This window comes from Solanum lycopersicum, chromosome 10 (assembly GCF_036512215.1).
Source record: "Solanum lycopersicum chromosome 10, SLM_r2.1".
NCBI classification, from domain to species: Eukaryota; Viridiplantae; Streptophyta; class Magnoliopsida; order Solanales; family Solanaceae; genus Solanum; species Solanum lycopersicum.
This window is the reverse complement of record NC_090809.1, coordinates 44,845,226-44,856,681: the sequence shown is the minus strand read 5'-3', so window position 1 is coordinate 44,856,681 and position 11,456 is coordinate 44,845,226. Positions and strand designations below refer to the sequence as shown.

The 11,456-nt window shown below is 32.5% G+C and overlaps 2 protein-coding genes across 3 annotated transcripts; both read left to right on the top strand.

Annotated features, from left to right (window-relative positions):
• Window positions 1–4,063: 4,063 nt before the first annotated feature.
• LOC101256924 (uncharacterized) lies at window positions 4,064–7,219 on the top strand. Of its 2 annotated transcripts, none has more exons than XM_004248719.5 (4): window positions 4,064–4,260; window positions 5,277–5,456; window positions 6,516–6,641; window positions 6,759–7,219. In XM_004248719.5, exons 1-4 carry the CDS (start codon window positions 4,166–4,168, stop codon window positions 6,940–6,942), a joined length of 585 nt encoding a protein of 194 aa, XP_004248767.1. In that variant the 5' UTR covers window positions 4,064–4,165; the 3' UTR covers window positions 6,943–7,219. The 2 variants fall into 2 exon arrangements, with proteins under 2 accessions (XP_004248767.1, XP_025883654.1); XM_026027869.2 differs by lacking the exon at window positions 4,064–4,260 and adding an exon at window positions 4,275–4,514.
• A 2,756-nt stretch (window positions 7,220–9,975) lies between these two features.
• On the top strand, window positions 9,976–10,500 carry LOC104649756 (uncharacterized). Its single transcript, XM_010329296.1, has one exon. The coding sequence runs from the start codon at window positions 9,976–9,978 to the stop codon at window positions 10,498–10,500; it is 525 nt and encodes a 174-aa protein (XP_010327598.1).
• The last annotated feature ends 956 nt before the right edge of the window (window positions 10,501–11,456 follow it).

The window sequence follows — 11,456 nt, the reverse complement described above, 5'->3', positions numbered from 1 at the left end:
TGCCATGAGAATAAGGATCTTCAATTTATAAATCTTTAAATTTTTCTTCAAAATAACGAATAAACTAAATATAGAAGAAGAAAAATTATTTTTCATTCAAAAAAATATTTATGCTAATGTTTTAGCTTTTCTTTAGGAAAAAATAAACTTCAAAAGTATAGGAAAATCAGGGCAAAATCCTAATACAAAAGTTTATTTTTTAGTAGAGGTATAATTGTTTATTTTTTTGGATTGCATGTGCTTGTCATGCGCATTAGCAAGTAGTTCAGCAGGGTCAACTCATGCCTAAGTTTTGACATCAGGACCAGTTGCTACCTCGAGTTTGGGGCGTGACACAAACCTTAAACAAAGTTGTGCTTAATAAGCTCTTTGGGCTTTATATGATTGATACAATCCGTTAAATAAATTATATCGTTCTCATTCACGAGGCAATGATTCACTAACCTTCTGATTGATGACATATATCATGCCTCTAAACTTTTTCGTCCTCCTGAATGAGAAGAATTTGTTGAGAAACCTGTTTGAAAAAATGTCACAAAAGATGATAGATCTTGTGATATCATTGCAATTATTGCTTGGCGTTTCGAATTAGCAAGAACGAAAATAGTGTCAATTTGACATACTTGTTTGAGACAATTTGATAATGGAAGTTTTTTATCAGTTCGACAAAACAAATGAGAATTTTATTTTAGAATCATGCTTTCAATTTCCATCACGTAAAAAACTTAAATAATATTTTGACAGTTCAAATTGACCTTCAAATTATTTAAATATGATTTCATAACTTTCGCTTAATTTTCCAATTTTTCTGATTTAAATTAAGAATTTAAAGATGAAAAATCAATAAATTATTGAGTAATGTGTAAATAATGATTTAAAAACCTATTCAATGAAGAAATCTCAGAACTTTGCTTTTGAAATGCCCGAAAATGTGTTTTGAAGCTCCCAAAATCGAGTTATGGAGTTATCGTACAAAATAGAATTTAAGTTCATAATTGTTCTTCACAATTGTGACTCCTAATGATTGCGACCAACCAATCCAGAAAGCGAAACAAAACTCAACTGGACCTAACTTGAACATTCAATCCTTCAAATTATGAGCTTACCTTCGTAATCACGATGACCCATCACCCTAGAACCACCCCATCCCCTCTTTATTCACGAATGTAAAGAAGGAATCAACTTGCACTAGATTAGAAAAACTTGTAGTTTAACCAACTTCTCAAATTCTTTTGATTGGACGCTAAGATTTGTTTAAAATCCCTCTGAACACAAATTAAATATACCATTAGAGTATAAACAGCATCCCGGACCTACTAAAATAATCAAAAAACCTATCTGAGGTTATTTTGACTGAATGTTGATAGAGGACAACATTCAAGTTAGAAAAGAATTAGAAATCCTCAAACTTTCGTGCAATGATTTAAAACTCATCCAAATGCACTGGGACCCAAACTAAAGTCTAACTTGCTAAAGTATCGCATTCCAAAATTAACTGAGTTGGTAGAATTCAATTTCGAGCTCATCTTCCACAAATGATGACCTTGGTCATTATTCCAACTTCCCAAAATAAAAACTCATTTGAATTATGTTTAATAACATGAGGAATCGTACCATACAAGACAAATATGTCATAATAAAGTTGTAAAAAAAGAGCGAAACAATAAAAATATGAAGTAAAAAAGACTATGAGGGTTATTACGATATGAATCCTGACATACATCTAGAGCTGTCTGCTAAGAGTATTCTTAGATTACAAGACAAACATATTGTTTTCGCACATATATTTATTAATGATATTTATCATTTTGATTTTCTGTTATTTCTTTAATAACAAAAGAATAAAGAAAATGTTAAACTACGTAAATTGAATAAAAATATCCTTAATTAATATTTGATTCAAAAATATCTTTATCGTTAATAATTTGGTTAATAAATTGTCTCTATTGATAATTGTTTAGCTGGAAATACCCTTGTTGTTACTTAATATGTCAAAAATGTCTTTTGCATAATAATATATTAATATATTTTTTTCCTACTAAAAATATTACTTTTAAAGAGCTCTATTTTTGCTTTTTTTTTCTTTTAAAAACCACTTCAACTAACAAGTAAGTAGGAAATTGTCACGATCCAAATCGGATCGCGACTGGAACCCACTCTTATCCTCCTATGTGAGCGAACCAACCAATCTAAACCTTAACATTTCAATGTAATATCAACATAAAGTAATGCGGAAGACTTAAACTCATTAATGAAAACCAATTCAATAACTATTATTTCCCAAAATCTGGAAGTCATCATCACAAGAACATCTACTTCAAATTACTAAATCTAAGAGTTTCTAAGAAGCTAAAAATACATAAAAGTTAGTCCAAGCCGGAACTTCAAAGCATCAAGACATGAAGAGGAAGATCCAGTCCAAACTAGAAGCATTAGCTCACCCTGATATCCGGAGTAATGAAGACTGGCTAGAGTTACTGTTGAGTCGAAGATGACGGCACGTTTGCTGCACTCCACAAATAAACAAGAAGAAAACATAAAAGTAGGAGTCAGTACAAAACACGGTACTGAGTAGATATCATCGACCAACTCAAAATAGAAATTAATATATACCAAGTAATATCATAAAATCAACTATGATACTCCACATGTAGCAACAGCAAGTACTATATCATTAACAATTACCGTCAAGTTCACACATGAGGACTCAAGCCTCAATACCATACTCATTTGGGAATTATGCTCATTAGATTGAGCATATTAACATCTTTCAAGATTCATTATCTTTATTTCTCTTGTGTCGGTACGTGACACTCCGCTCCCTCATATTCATTAATCCTCTTGTGTCGGTACGTGACACTCCGATCCCCTACTACTATGTGTCGGAACGTGACACTCCGATTCCCTAAATCTACGTGTCGGTTCGTGACACCCGATCCCCTAAATCTACGTGTCGGTTCGTGACACCCGATCCCCTAAATCTACGTGTCGGTTCGTGACACCCGATCCCCTAATTCTACGTGTCGGTTCGTGACACCCGATCCCCTAATCTCATTCTATCAACTCATCAAGCCTTCTCCCTTACCAAGGCATCATCAATCTCATTACTTTAGTTCATCAAGCCTTCTCCCTTATCAAGGCATCATCATTAAAAAGAGATTAGGTTTTTATCAAGATTTGGGATTCAATAGCTTCATCATGCTTATTTCATCACAATTATATAATCACATTCATGCAAGCATACAATTAAGCACATAGCAGGGTTTACAATACTTCCCAATACATATCATTCGCTATTAAGAGTTTACTATGAAAGCATAAAAACCATAACTTACCTCCACCGAAGATTCGTGATCAATCAAGCGATTTCCCAGGCTTTGTGTTTTTCCTCTCGTTCAATCCTCTCTCTCTCTTTGTTCTTTCTACTTTTCTTATTCAAACCCTCTTTCTTTTACCCTAATTAGTATATACTTAAAAATAAAAGATGGCAATAATAACCCACCAATTAACTTAAAGTTACCTCTTTTAACCCCCAAGTAATTAGACTTATTAAAATTAACCCACTAACTTTATAATTAAAGCAGGAATAGTCAAAAACGTCCCTTAAAACGTATAAAGAAATCCGACCCAGACTGGGATTACGCAGTCTATGACGGCCCGTCGCGCCTGCGACGGTCCGTCCTGCTGCTCCGTCACAGACTTCAGAGACTCAATTTCCCTGAAGGGTCTGTGACGGTCCGTCCTGCCATTCCATTACGAAGTTCAGAGAGTCGATTTCAGTGCCCATTTTTTCAGATTTTCTAAGTGTTTTGAAACGAGACCCTGCGACGGTCCGTCGTGGGGTCCGTCGCCTCAGCCTGTTTTTCCAGAAATAAAATCTGCTGCTCAAAACGACTAAATAGGTCGTTACAGAAATAATCTTTTGTCTCTCCTTAATCTCAATTTAACATTTAAATTAAATCAACTATGTGTACCGTTTTAATTAATAATATAGGTCATACATATAAAAATATAGTAACAAATATCATAAATTTTCATTAAAATAATGAAAAAAAAAATCAAAAATAAAGTTATTAGAATGGAAGTAAAATAAAGATTTACTAATCAAAAAATTATTATTTGGAAAAAAAATAGGGGGAGTTTAAAAGTTACTATTATTTACCCTATGACTCCATTGATTGAGGTTAAGAAGAAAAAAAGGGAGTGGAAGTCGGTAATTAGTGGATCCCCATTTCAACTTCGTCCCTGTAATTCCTTCAGGTATTGAAATCCCTAATTACTTTTCAACAAAATCGTTTTTGCGAAATTCTTTTTAAGTATCCTCGCTAATTTGTTTGTTAAGTAGTAGTTTTTGTGTCAGAGTGAATTGAGCTTGAAATTCTGTATGTAGCTGATAGAACCCAAACCAATTGTTGATTTGGAGAAATTCACCTTTCTATTGAAGAATATAAATGGATGACCCTGTTTCATATATCTAGTTGGTATCGTTACTTATCATGTTTGTTGGCATCATGGCAAGTAATGTGTTTCCTTATTGTGTCTTGCTTTTGATTACACTATTTTAGGTTATTGCATTATTTTGTAGTTGTTACTGTTTCCGTGTTAGTTGCTTGCTTTGTTTTTTCATTATTTTGATATGTTATACTCTCAAGCTGAGGGTCCTTCGGAAACACTCTACTTGCAGGCGTGGAGGCACATGCAAGTCAGGGTGTTTTCGTTGTAAAAAAATGACACATCAAGTGATTAAATAACTTTTTTGGACATCCTTGACCTAATAGGTTGTTGTAGCCCCTTCAATGGGTTTCAGACACCTTGAATGAGCCATAATGCTTTTGTATTTGAGTTTGAAATCTATAAATACCTTTCAAATTCTTGATCTCTTCTTTACCTTTTTGTTTCTTTATCTTGTGTTCAACTTTTGTTGCATTTACTCTTTCTATTTTACCAGAACCAATATCATATCTTTCTTATATCTTTTGGTGTCGTATATTTTTCTTGCTTGTTCCACTTTACTTGTTTTAGAGTGCTTAACTTTACTTTGCTGAGGTCTGCTGCTGTGTTACAATGCTTTATTCTATGTTTCCCTAAAAAGATTCAAACAACTGATTGATAATTTCTGTGTCTTCTTTTCCAACTCATGTATTCCATGTTCAGATTTCATCGAAATAGCATTTCAAAGTGTACTATAGCTTATGAAAAGCTAAGCTGTGACTTTGTAAGATCCCTTACTTAAATTTGTCAAATGTGGCTAACATAATTGTAATTCGTCAATCCAGATCCATGGCAACTGGAACTTCTTCATCGTCTTCACTTCCTGCTGATGAAGAAGAAGAGGAGATACTGATGCTATACGGGTCCGAATCAGGTTGGGTTGAGGCCAAAAGTCACTGTGATCACCTGGCTTCTTTGTCCTCTGATCTCACCCATATTCCAACTCCTGATACTCCTTGCAACAGGTTCATCTCATTATGACCCTATATTTTCTCTTCCTCCGCAAACTCCTAAAGACCCGTACATATCATATTATATTGTATAGTATTAGTGCACTTCTTGTCGCACTAAGTTGTTAAGTGATACATTTGTCTTTGTTTCATTTTATTTCCTTCTTTTTTGTGCTTGTAATGATATTAATTTGTGTTACTTGTTTTATGCAATAAGTAGTTTGATAAGCATTTTTATTTCTATTAGACTTCCAATGTTTAGCTATTCAAAACTTGTTTCTAGGTTAAAGTATCACGGATTAACAATCATGTTTAACAATTACGGTATTTTTTTTCCCCTATCAAGCACCCCATAGTAGGCACTGAGCACTCCTTTGCATCTAGGACCTTACCCCAGTTCTCTTTTTGTGGTGATGTTATTAATTTACACCAAATACAAGGAATAGAGAATGTATGAAGTGTTAGGAAGCTATGTTGCCCGGACTCATTAAAAATGTCATCGGGCGTGTGTTGGATCCTCCAAAAGTAATGCATTTTTGAAGGATCAGACACAGGTGCAACAACATTTTTGGTGAGCCCGAGCAACTTAGTTAGCAAGTTTCAATTTGAGAAGTTCAAAGACATGAAAAGAGTAGAAGAATGGACTGATTTTCAAGGTTGAATAAATATATTTAGAGTACTTCTTTCTCTTTATCTTTTAAGAAGAAAATGTAAACTTTGTACATCAATATCCTTTTGGTTCTTAATTGTATTTTTCGCATCCCGTATTTTTGATACTCATTACTGTATGTCCACTCTCAGTTCCGCAGTTTCTAAGTCTGTATGTTGGAATTAATAGTCCATTCACTGCATTGGTTTTCAGATATCACATAGGCATTTAGCGATCTGATACACTTCCACCCATATTTATAGATGTTTCTAGTTATTCAAGACTAGGAAGGACTGGTTTTAATTTACTTTCCTTGACTTCGTTATTAAACCTACCATACCTGTGAGAATTAGCTGTAAATTGTTATGATATTTCTTATTGGAAGGAAAAGAATTTGGTGACGTTGTGCAAAAAACTTTTTGAAGGTGCCAACATCCAGCAGAGAACTGGCTATGTTTGTGCTGCAAGGAGGTTCTTTGCAGTCGATTTGTTAATAAGCACATGCTCGAGCATCACAAGCTGACTGATCACTCTTTAGCCCTCAGCTTTAGGTAACATTTGTGATACAAGATGTCAATATCTTTCATCATTTTATTTGTCGCATCTTTGAGCTGAAGATACACGTGTTTATGGATTTCCTTCTTTTTTTTTTTTTAATTCTGGAGCAGTGATCTATCAGTATGGTGTTTCTCCTGCAATGCGTATTTAGATGCTCAAGTTATAATGCCGTTGCAGTCTGTTCATTTCACTGCCTACGTACTGAAGTTTAATGAGCCTCCACCTTTACGAGCAGTGGAGTGTGTACATATTACAGATAACAAAGCAGACGGTTCTTCTACTTCTGGGAATTAATCCTTTGTTCTTCTCTTTGATGCCTGTGATGTTTAGCGAAAACTAATTTGGATCATGGTGTTTTTATCTCGATGTTGGCACATTAACTTCTTATTTCTGTGCTTCGTAAGCAAAATAGTTTCTTGAGGGAAGAGGAACAATGTAAAATCTGTCTCAACTCTAAGGAAATATAATTAGAGTTTAGAACTGTCTGGCTGCTGGTAGAAATTGGGTTGCCCAATTCTGGACATCTTTGTTAAAGGCTTGCAAAATTGACTCAAGAAGAGGTTATTAAGTACTTGTGTAAAGTGGATATGATTATACTTTTCAAAATTGCAAAGGGGTAAAGAAACGGAAATTGAAGAGAGCTCAATTCACAGCATTCAATTTATACTTGTATTGTGTCTTATGTCAATAAAAATAGGGATTTCACTACATAGCCATTCAAAATAAAATAATCATATGCTACATAGCTCTATAATTTGATAATTACTAGCTATTAGCTATATTTTAAATGGAAGGGCGGTAATTTTGATTGTGGAAAGGAAAACAATGACTTAACTGACACGATTAATCTCTTTACCGATCCGAATAGGACTTATTCATACGAACAACACTCGGATTTCATGTTATAATTACCCCTATGCAATTCAAACATAATTTCATCATTATACAAGCAAGCAAGTAATGCATGTATTGGATTTCACTCATCTGTATGTATGTCGAATTTTCGTGCGAAAACATAGATTTGATTTTTGTTTTTGATTTGCAGTCATTTCGATGAAGAACTTGAAAAAACAAAGCAATTGAATTGAATTATATTTGTAATTATATAAATTCTTCGTTAATAATTGATGTTTCATTCGAACAGTTATTTGCAATTATATTCTAATAGATCAAAAATCAACTATTTTTTATCCGTGATTGTAAATTACTCTATTGATTATTGGAGTTTTGGTTAAAGAATATGTTTTCAATTGCATTTGGATTGATTTAGAGAGATGAGTTGATGTCAACAATTTGAGTACATAAATGTATAAAAGCTTAAATCAATTGTATAATTTATTATGTAGTTTATGTTGTATACGTTTGTAATTGTATAAATATATTCATCGATGATTGTTTATTGATTTGTATGTTTTGTATATCTATAATTTTACATTATTTGTATAATCATATAAGTTTTTGTTTGTATAATGTGTATAATTAGACTTGATGAGATTAATATTTGTACGTCTATAATTGATTGTTAAGTGTAAATTATGTGAAAAAGTTGTTTGTATTAGTTAATTAATTACGTTTGTAGTTGTATACATAATTAAATTCTGTATGTATATGAATCTCTTCCATTGATATTTTGGTAATTCATTCTGAAAAATGAGATTATGCAAACTGTTACGTTGGTTACGTTATAGAGTGAATAATTTTTAGAGGAAATACGTCATACACAGAGTTATATAATACATAAATTGTATGGGTATAAGAAGTTATAACACTTTAGAGACAAACATTTCATATACAAAAAATTCATATATAAAATCAATTGAATACATATAACATTTCAAATACAAACACTTTATATATAAAATCAGTTGAATAGATATAACGCATCAAATACAAACACTTTATATACACAGTTGAATACATATAAGAAATTGAATACGTATAAACAATTTTATAAAAAAAATATACTTAGACTGATTTCTAATGATATGTGTACACTCTTTTTTTTAAAGGTTATGTCGTTTACTTAGACTGATTTCTAATGATATGTGTACACTCTTTTTTTTGTTTAAAGGTTATGTCGTGAAAAAATAATGTCACCTTGTAAAAGTTAAATAAATTAATATATTAAAATAATCATTACATAAATATTAATTAATTTATTCGGATGGTGAGATCCAACATCTTCTTCTCTATCTTGTTAGATGTGGTCTAGTTTCTACAAACCGTGGCATATATAAACAACAAATAAATAAATTTTAATGATAAGCATCAATATTCGTATATGTGCAAGTTATGTATAGTGTACTAAAATCAATATACAAATAAATATATTTATTTTTAAAAAAGGTGTCCTAATTGGGATGGGATATAATCGAATTTCATGTTTACTTTCACATACGTGATAATGATACGATAGGAAATAAAATTGATTGATTACACTTAGATTATATTTCATAATTGTTGTAAATTCATTGTATAGTATATGCGGATTATCCATTAGATTTATCCATTATTAAATGGATTCATGTATAGGTGATTCCAAGGTGATAAGAACTTCCAAAATAACTATTTATTTATTAATTAGATGACTTTTGGAGTAATATCTTAACACTATAAATAGAGAATCACTCACCATTTGGAAGACACACTTAAATAAGAAATTTTCTTCCCTCTATCTTATACTTATTGGCTTCTTCTTCTTATTATAATATTCTGAGTTTTCTTTATAATATGTTATCAGCACGAAGTTTCTACTTGCAAAAGTATTATATAAATATTTTTATTTAATTCACATATTTTCATATAATCTCATTATGTCGAATTTATCCAAACTTGAGTTTGTAGCATTAGATATTTTCGAAAAGAATTGAATTATCTTTCATTGGTACTCGATGATGAGATTCACTTAGCTGCTAAAGGTCTTGATGCCACCATTACTCAGGGAAATGAAGCATCGAGCCAAGATAAGGCGAAGGCTATGATTTTCATTCGTCATCATCTTGATGAGGGCCTGAAGATTGAATATCTGACAGTAAAAGATCCACTTGAATTGTGGACTGATTTAAAGGGGAGATATGACCACCTAAAGGCAACAGTGTTGCCAAGAGCTCGTTATGGGTGGATGCATTTACGGTTTCAAGATTTTAAGACCGTAATTGAATACAACTCTGTTGTATTCAGGATAACCTCCCAATTGAAATTATGTGGGGAGACTATAAAAGATGAGGACATGTTGAAAAAGACACTTACTACTTTTCATGCCTCAAATGTGATATTGCAGCAGCAATATCGTGAAAAGGGTTTTCAGAAATATTCAGAATTAATCTCATGTATTTGGTGGCTGAGAACCATAATGCTCTTTTAATTAAAAATCATGAAGCTCGTCCTACTGGAGCTGCTCCATTACCGGAGGCAAATGTGGTGAAAGCACATGATCAATCTGAAGTAAAAAGAGATGATCATCGGGGCTACAATAATGCACGGGGACGTGGCAAAGATAAGAGGCGATACACCAATCGTCGAGGTGGTGGTCATAATAAAAGGGAGAACAACATGAGCTCTCAAAATAACCCCTCAAAAAGTAATTGTCGTCATTGTGGCATGAAAGGCCATTGGAAGAATGAATGTCGCACACATGAGCATTTTGTTAAGCTCTACCAAAATTCCTTTAAAAGGAACGGAAATAAAAGTGGTGCTTCCTCTTTCAATGCTCGAGCTAAGTCACTTATGAATGTTAAAGATGATGTTAATCCGGGAACATCTCATAAATATGATAAGGATATTGGAGCAAATTTGACTTTAAAGGATGATGTTTTTGATGGTCTTGGTGACATTTACTTATATGGAAGTTGATGACTTCTTTGGAGATCGAAACTGATGTTTGATCTTTTAGCTGGGGAATGAAGTCTGTTAATATTTTACTTATTTGCTTTTAGTTATCATGTTCTTCATGTTGAAGTGTTTAAATTTCCGTTGTTAGTTTTGTTTTATACTTCTTTTAATGTATTTTTTATTTTAATGAAAATTAGTAGAAATTCTTAGTTGTCAGTTGGATTCAAGATGGGTAATAGAGATGTATGCCTTCTTGGTAGTGTTACAACACATACAATATTAAAAGAAAAGAAATACTTTTCTAATTTCGTTATGAAAATGACATATGTCAACAGAATATCAGGTAGTACAAAATTAATTGAGGGTTATGGAAGAGGGACCTTATTACTACCTGGAGGGACAATATTGGAAATTGATAATGCATTTTATTGTAGCAAGTCTCAAAAAAACTTATTAAGTTTCAAAGTTATTTGCCAAAATGGCTATCACGTTGAGACGACTAATGAAGGAAAGGTTGAATACCTTTACATTACTACAATTAATGTAGAGAAGAAAATTGTGCATGAAAAATTACCTGCATTTTCTTTTGGGTTGTACTATACAAGTATAAGTACAGTTGAATCACATGTCGTAGTAAACAAAAGGCTTACTAATTTTAATGATTTTATCATTTGGCATGACTAGTTGGGCCATCCCAGATTTAATATGATGCGCAAAATCATTGATAATTCACATGGGCACACCTTAAAAAGCCCAAATATCCTTCAATCAAAGGAATTCTCTTGTGTTGCTTGTTCTCAAGAAAAGTTGATCATTAAACCATCAACAGTTAAGGTTGAAATTGAATCCCCTGTGTTTCTGAAACGTATACAGGGTGATATATGTGGATCAATTAAACCTGCATGTGGACCCTTTAAATAATATATGGTCTTGTAGATGCTTTTACAAGATGGTCACATCTGTGTTTATTATCAACT